This window comes from Oncorhynchus gorbuscha, linkage group LG03 (genome assembly GCF_021184085.1).
Source record: "Oncorhynchus gorbuscha isolate QuinsamMale2020 ecotype Even-year linkage group LG03, OgorEven_v1.0, whole genome shotgun sequence".
NCBI classification, from domain to species: Eukaryota; Metazoa; Chordata; class Actinopteri; order Salmoniformes; family Salmonidae; genus Oncorhynchus; species Oncorhynchus gorbuscha.
The window spans coordinates 72,808,774-72,826,520 of NC_060175.1; the positions used below are offsets into that span (position 1 = coordinate 72,808,774).

Genomic DNA, 17,747 nt, shown 5'->3' on the forward strand with positions numbered 1-17,747 from the left:
AAATGTGTAGAATTACATAACATTTTTTAAATATAATTGCTAAACTTCTCCCCCACACCATGGCAAAATGTGGAGAATTGCAGAAAGCTTGCTTTAAAACTGGAACATTTTCTCCACTCCCCATGGCAAAATGTGTAGAATTGCAGGAAATTCACTTTATTTATTTTTTCTCTTGCCGTCGTGAAGAGGGGGCCACAACAATGTTTTGTCCATGAGGTGTGGGGCCTCCCAACCACATCTCGCTTAGGGCCCCCAAAAGGCTAGGGCTGGCCCTGATTCGGCTAGTCAGAATGTAATGATTCAGGAGTCACGAACTGGTATGATTAAGCAGACACTGGGTGGGTGTCATCTTGCTGCACAAAGGTATCCTTACTTAAATGTGAAATGACTCATGCATCACATGTACAATCACACTATCCAGTCTCTTGACATGTCTGGAAAATACAGTGTTCCTAAATGCATCCTAGTGGTCAGTGTCAGAAACTAAGAATTGACTGCACACCCCCGTTCTGCATCAGCGTTTCTTTCTCCTCCTTGGAGAGCGAGTGATCGGGTTTGTAGCCACAGCCCTGGCCAGTCAGCTCCACACACTTCTCATCAAATCTCTTCTTGTGGTGGGGTCGTATGAACTGGTAGAATCCTGAAATACAGTAAGGTTTGAGGTCAAACCCCAGTGCATATCTGTATGAACAAACCTGTGATATTTGCCATGTATATCTTGAAAATGTATACATTTCCTAAAAACAGGAATACAATACTGCAGTTTACGCCAGTTCATAGTTTACACAATTTCCTTGGAATCTGTTATCAGAGAGAAGATCTACACTAAAGTTTGTGTAACATTTGTGTACATGTGACTTAATTCATGACTCACCACAAAAGAGAACTTGTGTAACTAACTTCCTTTTCCTGCATAACTTACATTATACCATCAACTGCATTACTCATGTGCTGGCTATGACTGTCCATGATCACTTAACATCCCGCTTCTAATGGATTCTCTGGTGACAATGATTTCAAAGTCCTGTTACAGTCAAAATGTTGATTAATGTAATTCTCTTGAAGTCATTTGAAAACTGACAGTAATGACCAAAAACAGTAGACATTACAGAACCAGGAAAGTCTTTTGACTGTCACACAGGAGTGGCTCATGTTTGGACTTCAGTTCTCATTCTCAGCCCGAACCCGATGGTCTTAAACCAGGTCGACCTCAAATTCCAAGAATTGATTCAGGTCAGGCGGGTTGCGGCCTTGCCACGCTGTGTTTGAGAAGAAGAAAAAGTATACGTGTTTAGCAGCTTTTACTACTGCGGTGTCTCAGCAGCCACATTATTCCAATGGCATCTGTTAACGCGACACATTCAAACAAAATACCTTGAAAACTATTTAAAGTAGACCCATAATTTATCAAAATGTTTTCATAAATCAGGCATAGGCTTAATGCAGTTATTTCGGAATAAAATATGCATTCAAAACAGGGATTTTGAGCGATTATTCAAATGGATGTATGGCAGAAAATATTTAAAGGCTCTTAAGAATTTGAATAAGAATTTTATTTAAAAAATAAAATGCTTGTTGTATTTAAAGATTAAATACATAGTAGGGGCAAACAGCGTCAAGGCCGTAATATTTTTGTTTTGTTGTTGTTGACAGGGTGGAAGTGAAATTGCAGTACATATTGGGCTCCCGAGTGGCACTGGCACTGCATCTCAGTGCAAGAGGCATCACTACAGTCCCTGGTTCGAATCCAGTCTGTATCACATCCGGCCGTTTTCCTCATAGGGCGGCGCACAATTGGCCCAGTGTCGTCCATGTTTTGCCCGAGTAGGCAGTCATTGTAAATAAGAATTTGTTCTTAACGGACTTACCTAGTTAAATAAAACGTTTAATTGAAATAGATTTTTTATATTCCAAATTGCGAGTGCAATGATGTCCAAGGGAAAGAGACGGTGTCTGTCATTTGCAGTAACTTCTATGTTGTTATAATATTGCAAACGGACGTGGCAGTTTCACCATTAAGAATTTCAGCTTTAAAAAAGGCATAAATTACTTGTATGCTGTGTAATGAAATGAATGAATGTTTGATTGAGATACTGTATATTTAAGTAGGCTAAATTACTTAAGACAGAAAACAGGACGCACTAACAGCTCGATAGATTATATAAGGCCTATATGCGATATAGCATATATATATATATATATATATATATATATATATATATATATATATATATATATATATATATATATATATATATATATATATATATATATATATATATATAGCCTATATGCGAGTCAAGAGAGAAATAACACACTTCAATTGCATTTGCTGACTTTATCCAATATTTGCCATCCAGTTTATCATAACAAAAATGTGATTTTTCAGCTCTTCTCTTTTCTAAGACAAGGGCTGTGTCCTCATCTCCTCACTCCACTCCCTCCCAACTCCGCCGCTTTGTTCTTAACACCAGTTTAAATCAATGTACTGTATTCTAGAAAAGTTTTTTTTGGGGGGGGGTGGACTCATCACATTTCTGTGATGTCGGACCTTCAGCTCACCGGGCTTTGTCATCCGGGGTCAATGTATGCAAGAGGGGTGCGACTTCAAGCGATGAGACTTCTGATTGCTAGTTATTTTTTCCTCAAATTCAAAATAGAACTCTGGTTACCTCTGATGGATTGGTTGTTATTTACAGAGAACAGTGGAAAGAAAACATGGGAATACATTGACCTCTGCTGGCCTACTGGCACACCATGCTTCAATCATGCCCTCCCCCACTCCTGGACAGGCTGTGCACACACACACACACACAGCAAATGTTTTCCTTTAACATTAGAATGTACCATTGAGTAGGATCCATTTTCTCTAGCTGATTCAGAGCGACCTGATGACTCCCATGAGCCCAGCAGTGAACACACAAGGCCGAGATCCATTACTATACAAGCTGAACCCACAAGCACACACACACACACACACACACACACACACACACACACACACACACACACACACACACACACACACACACACACACACACACACACACACACACACACACACACACACACACACACACACACACACACCTCGGAGCAGGTTGTAGGTGTTTGTGTCCCCGGTGAAGAGGTCGGCTGCCTCGGCCAGCAGTTTGTCAAGGTCATCCATCTGTTTGTACGTCTGCAGGGCCGCCATTATTCGCTGGAAATTCACCTGACTCAGCGACTTTTTCATTTCCGTCAGGAACGACTTGGCTTTCCCCGCTTTGCCCTCCTCTGACACATTAGGAGACAGAGGGATTTTCTATGAGAGGTGGCAGAGATAATGGTTTGTTAGTGTGTCATATATCTTAGTGTGTCTAGCCATGACAGATGCAAGGGTATTTCACTGTGTTCATTTGGTTGGCGAATGGAATGTTACCTATTATTCTAAGTTATTTGAACAACGCTGTGGGGAGATGTGCCTGTAAGGCATTTATGCTGAAGCACATATAAAACTGTCACAAGAAATGATGAGTTAGCGTGTGATAACTGTATGCCCCCCAAAACTATAGAAGTCCCTATACAGTACCTTCGGAAAGTTCAGACCCCTTGACTTTTCCACTTTGTTACGTTACTGCCTTATTCTAAAAATATTTTAAAAAGTTGACACAAAATACACCATAATGACAAGACAAAAACTGTTTATTATTTTTTATGTTTACAAATGTATTAAAAATAAAACAGAAATGCCTTATTTACATAAGTATTCAGACCTTTTGCTATGAGACTCCAAATTGAGCTCAGATGCATCCTGTTTCCATTGATCATACTTGAGAAGTTTCTTCAACTTGATTGGACATGATTTGGAAAGGCACACCTGCCTATATAAAGGTCCACAGTTGACAGTGCATGTCAGAGCAAAAACCAAGCCATGAGGTCGAAGGAATTGTCCGTAGAGCTCCGAGACAGGATTGTGTCGAGGCACAGATCTGGGGAAGGGTACCAAAGTATTAATGCAGCATTGAAGGTCCCCAAGAATGTAGTGGCCTCAATCATTCTTAAATGGAAAAGGTTTAGAACCACCAAGACTCTTCCTAGAGCTGAGCAATCGAGGGAGAAGGGACATTGGTCAGGGAGGTGACCAAGAACCCGATGATCACAGACAAGAGTCCCAGAGTTAATCTGTGGAGATGGGAGAACATTCCAGAAGGACGACCATGTCTCCAGCACTCCACCAATCAGGCCTTTATGGTATAGTGGCCAGACGGAAGCCACTCCTCAGTAAAAAAAGGCACGACAGCCCACTTGGAGTTTTCCAAAAGGCACTGAAAGACTCTCAGACCATGAGAAACAAGATTCTCTGGCTGATGAAACCAAGATTGAACTCTTTGGTCTGAATGCCAAGCGTCACATCTTAAGGAAACCTGGCACCATCCCTACAGTGAACAATGGTGGTGGCAGCATCATGCTGTGGGGATGTTTTTCAAAGGCAGGGACTGGGAGACTAGGCAGGATCGAGGGAAAGATGAACGGAGCAAAGTACAGAGAGAGCCTTGATGAAAACCTGATCCAGAGCACTCAGGACCTCACACTGGGGCAAAGGTCCACCTTCCAACAGGACAGGAAACCTAAGCACACAGCCAAGACGATGCAGGAGTGGCTTCGGGACAAGTCTCTGAATATCCTTGAGTGTCCAAGCCAGAGCCCGGGCTTGAACCCGATTGAATATCTCTGGAGAGACCTGAAAATAGTTGTGCAGCAACAATCTCCATCCAACCTGACAGAGCTTGAGAGGATCTGCAGAGAAGAATGGGAGAAACTCCCCAAATACAGATGTTCCAAGCTTGTAGTGTCATGCCCAATGAGACTCGAGGCTGTAATTGCTGCTTCAACAAAGTACTGAGTAAAGGGTCTGAATACTTATGTAAATGTGATAGTTTTTTTGTTATTGTATTAATTAGCAGAAATGTCAACCTGTTTCTGCATTATGGGGCATTGCGTGTAGATTTGTTATTATTAGAATAAATAAAAAATGTTTTAGAATAATCCTGTCTCTCACTCCACTCATACAGTTCCACTCCATAACATATACATGACATTTGAGTGAGAGCAGTTTGAGGGGGCCTAAACGAGGTGGAAGGAAGATTTTGCTTGGAATTGTAAGAGGTCATCACCATGGAGTGTACTGTGGAAAACATTCAAAACCAGGGGACAAAAGAGAGAGCAAAATCTACTCCATACTTTGCAGTCCCTCCAGGATTTAGAAATTCTGAGGTGTCACACAATTTTAACCAATCACCTTAAGTTTTCTTATGCAGTAAAAGTAAAAAATAACATGCCACAATTTCAAAGATTTGACTGAGTTACAGATCATAAGGAAGTCCGCCCATCTATGGATTTCACATGACTGGGAATACAAATATGCATCTGTTAGTCACTGACACCTTTAAAAAACAAAAGTATGGGCGTGTTTCCGAAAACCAGTCAGTATCTGGTGTGAATACCACGTGCCTCATTCAGCGTGACTCATCTCCTTGGCATAGAGTTGATCAGGCTGTTGATTGTGGCTTGTGGAATGTTGTCCCACTCCTCTTCAATGGCTGTGCGAATTTGCTGGATACTTGTGGAAACTGGAACATGCTGTCGTACACGTCGGTCCAGAGCATTGAAACCATGCGCAATGGGTGACATGTCTGGTGAGTATGCAGGCCATGGAAGAACTGGCAGCTTCCAGGAATAGTGTACAGATCCTTGCGGCATGGGGCTGTGCATTATGCTGAAACATGTGATGGCGGCGGATGAATGGCACGACAATGGGCCTCAGGATCTCGTTACGGTATCTCTGTGCATTGAAATAGCCATCGTCAAAATACAATTGTGTTTGTTTTCCGTAGCTTATACCTGCCCATACCATAACCCCACTGTGGGGCACTCTGTTCACATTGACATCATCAAACCGCTTGGCCACACGAAGCCATACACGTGGTCTGCGGTTTTAAGGCTGTTTGGACTTACGGTCAAATTCTCTAAAACGATGTTGCAGGCGTTTTATGGTAGAGAATTGAACATAAACAAATTCTCTGGCAACAGCTCTGGTGAACATTCCTGCAGTCAGCATGCCAATTGCATGCTCCCTCAGACATCTGTAGCATTGTGTTGTGTGACAGAACTGCACATTTTAGAGTGGCCTTTTATTGTCCCCAGCACAAGGTGCACATGTGTAATGATCATGCTGTTTAATCAGGTTGTTGATATGCCACACCTGTCAGGTGGATGGATTATCTTGTCAAACAAAGTAGCGCACAAAAACAGGGATCTTATATTTCAGCTCCATGAAGCATGGGATCAACACTTTACATGTTGCGTTTATATTTTTTTCCATGTAATTTAATCAAGCCTGTGTTGACAAACTTTTCCCTCCGTCAGCGCATTTGTGACAAAATGGTTTTATGTCAATAGTTGTGTCATTGGTGTTAAATAATTAATTACTAAGATATACAAGGACCTTGAGTATTCCCTCCAATAGCAAACTATTACTGTGGGAGGGGTCTATATTAAAGAATTAACCTTTTAGTATGTAAAATATGAGGATTCCATTGCTCATGTAGTGCGTCTAAATACAAAGTGTCATTGGTGTTACTCAATTTAAATGAAGGCTAATTACTTTGTGAACAAAAATATTAATCATATCACTTTAGTAAATGTTCTTTTAAACAGGTTAATAATCGTTCATTTTATGCATCTGTGGCCTCCATTTAGGAAAATCCTCAATGACCTACAATGTGTCAGTGGGGTTACTACTCCTAGTGGTGTCACAATGTTATCACAATGGTACAAGTTCTTTAAAATATTTAGATGATTTAGAATAGTAAGATCGAAACAAATTATATTTAAAAATCCCCTCAAAATTAAGTAAATTATTTCCTAAATGCTTTGCCCAAATCAATGCCACCGCAATTCAAAGAACCACCATACCACAGGATTGATTCACCATAGTGTGAAGTAAACCTACAACTTACCGTAAAACTTTTTCAAAATTAACACTTAGACTTTTAAGTTGGGCATTGGCACACATTTCAGCAAATAAATGTATGTTTCAAATAACTGTTGGGTCTAAATGAATTGTTTACAAGGTTACAATAGACACCGCTCTGGTCATGACCACAAAGGAGATCTACGAGACTGAGTGACAGTGGGGCCTCTGATTTCACTGCTCGTGCAGGCTGACTTGACAAAATCCTTAAGTGTATTGAGTTCTCAGTCAGAGACGCCTGGCTCATATAGAAGCCTGACGCTAATAAGCGGCGATTGTGTTCAGTGACTGAAGCAAATAAATTTAAGTCCCAGGCTATTAATTTAAGTTTTACAGTAGTATATTTGATAAAACTATCTGGACAAAATTAAACTACACATTTTTCATAGTCCATTCTGTGACCTGAAATTCTCTTGAAAACCTACTATTTAGCCAATTTTATCAATTTGAATGTCTCAATGAGTTTTCACAGATTCAAAACTTATATTGCGTCAAGTTAATTTCCACAACATGACAGTGCCATTTCATTGTACCTAGGTAATATTAATACAAAGCATGAGGATGTTCAGTTGGCCAAACAGACAAGACTCAACAATAGGTATGCACAGCACGATTTTCCGTGAGTCAGTATCCCTCACAGAAATCTCAGCGCCAGAGTAAATAATGGAACTCCCGCACATTGTATTTTGTTCCACAAACCCCAGCCAACGCATCCTTGTGCCAATGATGATAGGGATCAACAATGCGGGTGACACATAAACAATGGAGTGAGAGGCTCTTGTGACTGTGGTATGAAGACAGTGTGTTGGAACTGGGGGCTAGTCTTAGCGTTAGCCTTATAGGGTATTTCTGAAATAATTGTTAGTGCCGTCCTTCCTCTGTGACCAAGCCGCTATGAGTTGGGGGAAGCGTGAGGATGAGTTACACACAGGCCTCAAACTTAAAAGCTCTATAGCGCACTAACAGCAGTTGTGTTTAAACATGCAGTATTTCACATACCCGTTCTTGGACGACTTTGATTTTTCGTTTTCCACCACGCAATTCGTCATCCATACGCTTGTCGTACTGAAGAGACAGCGTGGATATGCGATTAGCCTAAACAGAATGGAACCGTTAGCAGCATCATCAGCAGTTTTATTCAGTACTACATTTATACTAAAACATACACTTTTGCTATGATCACCTACTGTATGGTCCTCCTAAATCTGCTGTAAAACAGCCGTTACCTTATACTACCTCAGCTCATAGCGTCCCTGGATAATAAAAACAGAACCTTACATGAGCTTATTATATTATTTTCTCATCATGGTCTATTATTTTCTCATCATGGTCTATTGATTGATCCATCGTGACCAAGGAAAAATTATTTAAAAATAAATAAAATACTTTAGGACATTGATATTTCAGGAAACTATTGAGTGAAAGAAAAGACGAGATATGTTTTCCCTCCCTCAACTCAAAGACATCATATGGTTACGTTACAATCTCCATACTACACCACTTTGAATACATGCCCAATACTTTGGCTCATTCTAAGTCGCATGCTAAGATATTTGAAGGAACAAAGTCTATAGTGCATGACTGACTAACTTCAAAAGTAGTGTTACCACATCCAATAACTAGCCTAAGCTTGTAGGTATCTATTATTTATTTCCTAACTTACTGAACATGTGTATTGAGACAACCACCACCTCCACATGGCTTTTCGAAACTGGAACCGGAGAGCATTTTATTCAAACCATAAACACACATCCTTTGTTCGATCGCTCAGCGTTAAAGTGGGAAATGGCATTTAGAAAAAAAGAGTAAACAATTGGTCATTATAAAAAGGTGCTCAACCACTGTGAATCTGTCATCCGAAGGGTAATATAAGCCCTGTAATTAAATGTGTGACCTTTTAATTGTGCTGATACAAAATGACTGTATGGCGTTACAAAATCTTAGTGAGCGGATTACTGGAAAGTGAGCGGATTACTGGAAACTGTATGTAGGGTTTAGCAAGCGCCACATACTTGCTAGCGATAAGGGAAACAATAGCATTATATTTCATTTTCATTGATTACAAGTATAAAATTATATTTGATTTAATCCGTTTGATTTAATGTTAAATTGAAATAATCAAATCAAAACTGTATAAGTATTTTGTAGACAATTGGATGAGGGGAGTAACAGAAATAGATAGAGCTTATATTACCATTGAAATATTATCTAATAAAGTATTCACAATTCCTGACATTTAATCCTAGTAAAAGTTACCCGTCTTAGGTCAGTTAGGATCACCACTTAATTTTAAGAATGTGAAATGTCAGAATGATAGTAGAGAGATTTATTTATTTCATCACATTCCCAGTAGGTCAGAAGTTTACATAGACACAATTAGTATTTGGTAGCATTGCCTTTAAAATTGTTTAACTTGGGTCAAACATTTTGGGTAGCCTTCCACCACCTTCCCACAATAAGTTGGGTGAATTTTGGCCCATTCCTCCTGACAGAGATGGTGTAACTGATCAGGTTTGTAGGCCTCCTTGTTCGCACACACTTTTTCAGTTCTGCCAACAAATGTTCTATAGGATTGAGGTCAGGGCTTTGTGATGGCCACTCCAATACCTTGACTTTGTTGCCCTTAAGCCATTTTGCCACAACTTTGGAAGTATGTTTGGGGTCATTGTCCATTTGGAAGACCCATTTGCGACCAATTTTTAACTTCCTGACTGATGTCTTGAGATGTTGCTTCAATATATCCACATAGATAATGTACCTTCCTCATGATGCTATTTTGTGAAGTGCACCAGTCCCTCCTACAGCAAAGCACCCCCACAACATGATGCTGCCACCCCCATGCTTCACGGTTGGGATGCTGTTCTTCGGCTTGCAAGCCTCCCCCTTTTTCCTCCAAACATAATGGTCATTATGGCCAAACAGTTCTATATTTTTGTTTCATCAGAACAGAGGATATTTCTCCAAAAAGTACAATCTTCATGTGCATTTGCACAACATAGTCTGGCTTTTTTGGAGCAGTGGCTTCTTCCTTGCTGAGCGGCCTTTCAAGTTATGTCGATATAGGACTCGTTTTACTGTGGATATAGATACTTTTGTAACCATTTCCTCCAGCATCTTTACAAGGTCCTTTGCTGTAGATGTGGGATTGATTTGCACTTTTCGCACCAGAGAACATTCATCTCTAGGAGACAGAATGAGTCTCCTTCCTGTGCGGTATGACGGCCTCGTGGTCCCATGGTGTTTAAACTTGCCTACTATTGTTTGTACAGATGAACGTGGTACCTTCAGGCGTTTGGAAATTGCTCCCAAGGATGAACCAGACTTGTGGACGTCTTTTTTTCTGAGGTCTTGGCTAATTTCTTTTGATTTCCCATGATGTCAAGCAAAGAGGCACTGAGTTTGAAGATAGGCCTTGAAATACATCCACAGGTACACCTCCAATTGACTCAAATTATGTCAATTAGCCTATCAGAAGCTTCTAAATGTAATTTTCCAAGCTGTTTAAAAGGCAGTCAACTTAGTGTATAAACACTTCTGACCCATTGGAATTGTGATACAGTGAATTAAGTGAAATAATCCATCTGTAAACATTTGTTCAAAAAATTACTTGTGTCATGCACAAAGTAGAGGTCCTAACTGACTTGCCAAGACTATAGTTTGTTAACAAAAAAATTGTGGAGTGGTTGAAAAACAAGTTTTAATGACTCCAACCTAAGTGTATGTAAACTTCTGACTTCAACTGTATGCTAGCTCATATTTAGTCAACTAAAACATGTTTTTTGCTCAATACTGTGGGTTCCTAGCATTTACCAATCAGTTTCCGTATTTCATCACTTAAGGACGGTTTCCCTAAGTGAGTCAAGGACTCAGCTTGATCTGGTAAAACGATATTGACAGTTGCATCAAAGCAGTGCAACATGCATTTCTCCTTCTGCATCAGTTTAACCAGACATGATCAGTAAAACATTCCTTGATATTATTTCGAAGGACCACCATCCTCCAACTCATCTGTTCAGACAGAGGTTTCTGTAGTAAAGCCAAGTGTACCCTCTCCTCGCCCCCTAGGGCCTCGACGACTTCATCTCCATAGCGGCTGTCGCTGTGCTCCAGGGCGTCTAGCAGGCCGGCCGGCCTCCTCCGGCTCACCTCCATCTCCGTTTCGTATTCGATGCACAGCCTAGCCATGCCGTTCCCCTCACTGCCGCCATGCTCATCTGAAAACAGAAACAGGAGACAGGTCATGAGACATGTGATAAGAGGTGATGAGACGAGTCACTTCCAGACCCACAAACATGACCAGACCTGTGGCAAATGGTTCAGGTCTCTCCTGAAAAAGAGATTTTGTATCATCAACAAGACTAACCTGGTTAAATAAAGACTTTCATATATTACAGATGTACTGGGTGGGCAAACTAAATCAAGCGCAATGGAACACATGGTTAGCAGATGTTAATGCGAGTGTAGCGAAATGCTTGTGCTTCTAGTTCCGACCATGCAGAAAATATCTAACAACAACTATCTTATACACACACAAGTGTAAAGGAATGAATAAGAATATGTACATAAAAATATATATGGATGAGCGATGGCCAAACGGCATAGCTAAGATGCAGTAGATGGTACAGAGTACAGTATATACATATGAGATGAGTAGTGTATGTAAACATGATATAAAGTGGAATAGTTTAAAGTGACTAGTGATACATTTATTACATGCACTTTTTTATTATTAAAGTGGCTAGAGATTAAGTCAGTATGTTGGCAGCAGCCACTCAATGTTAGTGATGGCTGTTTAACAGTCTGATGGCCTTGAGATAGAAGCTGTTTTTCAGTCTCTCGGTCCCAGCTTTGATGCACCTGTACTGACCTCGCCTTCTGGATGATAGCGGGTGTAACAGGCAGTGGCTCGGGTGGTTGTTGTCCTTGATGATCTTTTCGGCCTTCCTGTGACATCGGGTGGTGTCTGTGTCCTGGAGAGCAGGTAGTTTTCCCCCGGTGGGTGATGTGTTGTGCAGACCTCACTACCCTCTGGAGAGCCTTACGGTTGTGGGCGGAGCAGTTGCCGCACCAAGCGGTGATACAGCCCGACAGGATGCTCTCAATTGTGCAACTGTAAAAGTTTGAGTGTTTTTGGTGACAAGCCAAAATTTCCTCAGCCTTCTGAGGTTGGTTCTTCACCACACTGTCTGTGTGGGTGGACCATTTCAGTTTGTCCTTGATGTGTACGCTGAGGAACTTAAAACGTTCCACCTTCTCCACTACTGTCCCGTCAATGTGGATAGGGGGGCGCTCCCTCTGCTGTTTTCTGAAGTCCACGATCATCTCCTTTGTTTTGTTGACGTTGAGTGTGAGGTTATTTTCCTGACACCACACTCCGAGGGCCCTCACCTCCTCCCTGTAGGCAGTCTCGTTATTGTTGGTAATCAAGCCGACCACTGTAGTGTCATCTGCAAACTCGATAATTAAGTTGGAGGCGTGCATGGCCACGCAGTCATGGGTGAACAGGGAGTACAGGAGAGGACTGAGAATGCAGCCTTGTGGGGCCCCAGTGTTGAGGATCAGAGGGGTGGAGATGTTTCCTACCCTCACCACCTGGGGGCGGCCCCGTCAGGAAGTCCAGGACCCAGTTGCACAGGGCGGGGTCGAGACCCAGGGTCTCAAGCTTAATGACAAGTTTGGAGGGTACTATGGTGTTAAATGCTGAGCTGTAGTCAATGAACAGCATTCTTACAATGCTATTCCTCTTGTCCAGATGGGTTAGGGCAGTGTGCGGTGTGTGATTGCGTCGTCAGTGGACCTATTGGGGCGGTAAGTAAATTGGAGTGGGTCTAGGGTATCAGGTAGGGTGGAGGTGATATGATCCTTGACTAGTCTCTCAAAGCACTTCATGATGATGGAGGTGAGTGCTATGGGGCGATAGTCATTTAGCTCAGTTTCCTTAGCTTTCTAAGTTGGCTGCGGTGAAGGAGAGTCGGCAGGTTTCTGGTAGCGGGCCGTGTCGTTGGCACTGTATTGTCCTCAAAGCAAGCAAAGAAGTTGTTTAGTTTGTCTGGGAGCAGGACATTGTGGTCTGCGACGGGGCTGGTTTTCTGTTTGTAGTCCGTGATTGACTGTAGGCCCTGCCACATAGCTCTCGTGCTGTTGAATTTCAACTCTACTTGGTCTCTATACTCTAGACGCTTAGCTTGTTTGATTGCCTTGGAGGGAATAGCTACACTTTGTATTCGGTCAGGTTTCCGGTCGACTTGCCTTGATTAAAAGCAGTGGTTTGCGCTTTCAGTTTTGCACGAATGCTGCCATCAATCCACGGTTTCTGGTTGGGGAAGGTTTTAATAGTTGCTGTGTGTACAACATCACCAATGCACTTGCTAATAAACTCGCTCACCGAATCCGAGTATTCTGATCCATCAATCAATTCATCAAGTCCACGTGATCAAAGCAATCTTGAAGGGTGGAATCAGATTGGTCGGACCAGCATTGAACAGACCTGAGCACGGGCGTTTCCTGTTTTAGTTTCTGTCTATAGGCTAGGAGCAACAAAATTGAGTAGTGGTCAGATTTTCCGAAAGGAGGGCGGAGCAGGGCTTTGTATGCATCGCGGAAGTTTGAGTAACAATGGTCCAGGATTTTTTCCACCCGGGTAGCACATTCGATATGCTGATAAAATTTAGAGTTTTGTTTTCAGATTAGCCTTGTTAAAATCCCCAGCTACAATGAATGCAGCCTCAGGATATGTGGTTTCCAGTTTACATAGAGTCAAATGAAGTTCATTCAGGGCCATTGATGTGTCTGCTTGGGGGGGGGGGGGGGTATATACAGATTTTATTATAATCGAAGAGAACTCTTGGACGATATTGATTGTAAGGAATTCTAGGTCAGATGAGCAAAAGGACTTGAGTTCCTGTATGTTGTTATCATCACAACACGTCTCATTAATCATAAGGCATACCCCCGCCCTTCTTCTTACCAGTGAGATGTTTGTTTCTGTTGGTGCGATGCATGAAGAAACCAGGTGGCTGTACCGAGTGAGCCACATTTCTGTGAAACAAAGAACGTTACAATCTCTGATGTCTCTCTGGAAGGCAACCCTTGCTCGGATTTCTTCTACCTTGTTGTCAAGAGACTGGACGTTGGCGAGTAGTAAACTCGGAAGCAGTGCGCGTTGTGTCCGTCTACGGAGCCTGACCAGAAGACCGCTTCTTCTGCCCCTCCTGCGGCGCCGTAATTTTGGGTTGCCGGCTGGGATCCGATCCATTTTCCTGGGTGGTGGCCCAAACCAATGTTGGTAAGTTGACGTTGCTTTTATATCCAATAGATCCTCCCGGCTGTATGTAATACAACTTTAGATTTCCTGAGGTAACAATGTAAGAAATAATACATAACAAAACTAAATACTGCATAGTTTCCTGAGAACGCGAAGCGAGGCAGCCATCTCTGTCGGGGCCGGATGTTATATATAGGCCTTACCGTGAAATGCTTACTTACAAGCTATTAACCAACAATGCAGTTAAAGAAATAGTTAAGAAAATATTTACTAATTAAACAAAAAAATAAAACAGAAAATAATAACGAGGCTATATGAAGGGGGTACCAGTACCAAGTCAACATGCAGGGGTACAGGTTAGTTGTGGTCATTTGTACATGTAGGTAGGGCTAAAGTGACTACATGGACAAATTACCACGCCTAACCTGTACCCCAGCCGCAGGAAGCGTTAAGTACACCTCAAATAGTACTTAATAGGTATTTAACGCAGATCTGCACAAGACAGAGAACTGATGAGAAGCAAAAGCCTAAGGAGACATTGTTAAGCAATTAAAAAGTTCACTTAAACCATGCTTGGTTCCACTGCATGTGCGGTGTAGATACTCACTCAGCCGTCGCCTCTTCAGACTGGGCACGTGGGAGTCCAGTACTTTGGCCTTCTGGGCGAAACCTCCCTTGGTGGAGCTCTCGGAGGAGTGGCAGGGTCCGGCGCTGACACACTGGGCATCTGCAGAGTGTACCGCCCCACCACAACTCCCCTTTGCAGGCTTCTTCTCTGGAGGAGGCCTCTGGGACATTGGAACAGTCAAAGAGTTCAGAGGTCAAGATTAAGGTCAGAATTCTCACATCTGCAGTGAAACAACAAAACCAAAAATGTTGTGCAACTATGAATCACCCATTGACACTACCCACAGTGTAATCGAGGGAGATTGACTCCCTGTTCTGAGGAAAGGCTGCATGTAGGCTTCAGTTCTGACGAAAAATCTTGGTTATAGTTCTGAGGAAAGATGTACATTTCCGGCCAAATGTATTGGCACCCTCGCACATTTTTAAAATAACACACACACACACACACACACACACAGTTATGTGGATTCTCAACATTGCAGAAACATTTTTGTTTTTGAAACTTTAAGTTTACAATTTTAATTTAGAAAACAAGATTCAAGAAACATAGGGGAGGTTTGATAATGCTGTGGGGTTGCTTTGCTGCCAGCACCGGAGGCCTTTAACATGTGCAAGGCATCATGAAATCAGCAGATTATCAAGGTGTTTGAGTCCACTATTCAACCCAGTCTCCAAAAACGGGGCATCCCTTGAAGGTGGTGGGTCTTGCAGCAGGACAACAACCGCAAACATAAAAAAGCACACAGGAATGGTTCAAGAATAAACACTGAGAGGCCTCCCGGGTGGCGCAGTGGTTAAGGGTGCTGTACTGCAGCGCCAGCTGTGCCACCAGAGACTCTGGGTTCGTGCCCAGGCTCTGTCGTAACCGGCCGCGACCTTGAGGTCCGTGGGGTGACGCACAATTGGCCTACCCTCGTCCGGGTTAGGCCGGGAGGGATATCCTTGTCTCATCGTGCACCAGCGACTCCTGTGGAGGGCCGGGCACAGTGCACGCTAACCAAGGTGTTTCCTCCGACATATTGGTGTGGGCGGCTGGCTTCCGGGTTGGATGTGCACTGTGTTAAGAAGCAGTGCGGCTTAGTTGGGTTGTGTATCGGAGGACGCATGACTTTCAACCTTCGTCCCTCCTGAGCCCGTACAGGTGTTGTAGCGATGAGACAAGATAGTAGCTGGACTGTTCTGGAGTGGCCAGCATCTGAATCCCATGGTGAGCTCTGAAAACAGAAGTTTGTCGAATGCACCCCTCAAAAATAGCAGAATTGGAGCCGTTTGCAGCTGAAGAGTGGGCAAAACCACCAGTAGAAGGTGCAGCAAGCTGATGGCTACGAAAAGCATGTCAGGTATCTTGGCCAAAGACCGTGCAAACCACAAGCTCTTCTGTGCTAATCATTTTGTCCATGCCATTTGTTTTTATTTTCAGAATTTTGACCAAAAACTAAAATGGTTCAAATAGTGTGTGGAGACCAAAAGAAATGTTTCAATTTCAACAATGTTTTAGAAGAAATAAGTGCCAAAACATTCAGCCAGGGGTTCCCAAACCGGTTTGTGTCTGGGACACCTGTTGAGATGGCAAATTAATCAGGAACCCCCCCTCATAATATCAGAACACAATTCCTACTTTACAGTGCAATTTTTATTTGCATACAAGTATCTGCAGTTTAATGTTGCCCATGCTACGTCAATGGGTTGCGCAGCACATTCTGGATGATTCTGGGATAAGGAGCACTCTCCTTCAAAGAGTCTATCGGGCACTAGCTCAAAAACTTTAGCACAAATTTCTTCAACAAGAAGTACAATATTACAAATCTTTAAAACAAATGAACTTGTAATATGTTAATGTTATAGCTTTGGAATCATGACAATACGTACTTAAAAGGGAAATAGGCACGTTTCTCGAAATATACACGGACTTAAAGGGATTGTGTGACGATTAGCTTAGCAACCACATGACGCAGTATGACAACGTGAGCGCAATTGTTCGACAGTCTGCTGGGTGGGACGTTATGCAGTGCATTCGGAAAGTATTCAGACCCCTTGACTTATTCCAAATTTTGTTACAACCTTATCCTAAAATGAATTAAATGGTTTATTTCTGGGGGAGGGTACAACACATTTCTGCAGCATTGAAAGTCCAAGAACACAGTGGCCTCCATCATTCTTAAATGGAAGAAGTTTGGAACCACCAAGACTCTTCCTAAAGCTGGCCACCCGGCCAAATGGGGCAATCGGGGGAGAAGGGCCTTGGTCAGGGAGGAGACCAAGAACCCAATGACCACTGACAGACCTCCTCTGTGGAGAACGGGAGAACCTTTCAGAAGGACAACAATCTCCGCAGCACTCCGTCAATCATGCCAAGGCTCGAGGCTATAATCTTTGCCAAAGGTACTTCAACAAAGCACTGAGTAAAGAGTCTGAATACTTATGTAAATGTGATATTTCAGGTTTTTATTTTTAATAAATGTGCAAAATTCCATTATGGGATAGTGTGCACAGATTAATGAGGGGGGGGAAAACAATGTAACCCATTTTAGAATAAGGCTGTAGAGTGACAAAATGTGGAGAAAGTGAAGGGGTCTAAATACTTTCCAAATGCACTGTACGTTCCTCCATTCATTGGATTCACATCTCCTTTCTATAATATATCTGGCAACGGCACCATGCAACGCACCCTGGACTAAAAAATGTGCTAGACCCTCCGTTAAATTACACATTTCTTAAGGAAGGAATATCGCAAAAAGAGAGAAGACATACTCCCGAGTTGTCAGCCAGTACTGAAATCTAACATGTATGATAGAGGTTTTCACAATCTATAAGTCGTATTCCTATTCATTTCCAGTGTAA

At 42.3% G+C, this 17,747-nt stretch overlaps 1 protein-coding gene across 3 annotated transcripts in view; it reads right to left on the reverse strand.

Moving 5' to 3' along the window:
* The window catches only part of rtel1 (regulator of telomere elongation helicase 1), a 61,201-nt gene that overhangs the window by 1,967 nt on the left and 41,487 nt on the right, over positions 1-17,747 (reverse strand). For all 3 annotated transcript variants that reach the window (XR_006838176.1, XR_006838175.1, XM_046343633.1), the window contains exons 25-29: positions 14,887-15,067; positions 11,063-11,229; positions 8,015-8,110; positions 3,091-3,304; positions 503-640 (exon numbers count right to left, since the gene is read on the reverse strand). Coding sequence is in view for 1 of the 3 variants with exons in the window: in XM_046343633.1 (XP_046199589.1) it covers positions 503-640; positions 3,091-3,304; positions 8,015-8,110; positions 11,063-11,229; positions 14,887-15,067 (796 nt within the window). In the remaining 2 variants the exon portion in view is untranslated. The remainder of the gene's footprint in view (positions 1-502; positions 641-3,090; positions 3,305-8,014; positions 8,111-11,062; positions 11,230-14,886; positions 15,068-17,747) is intronic.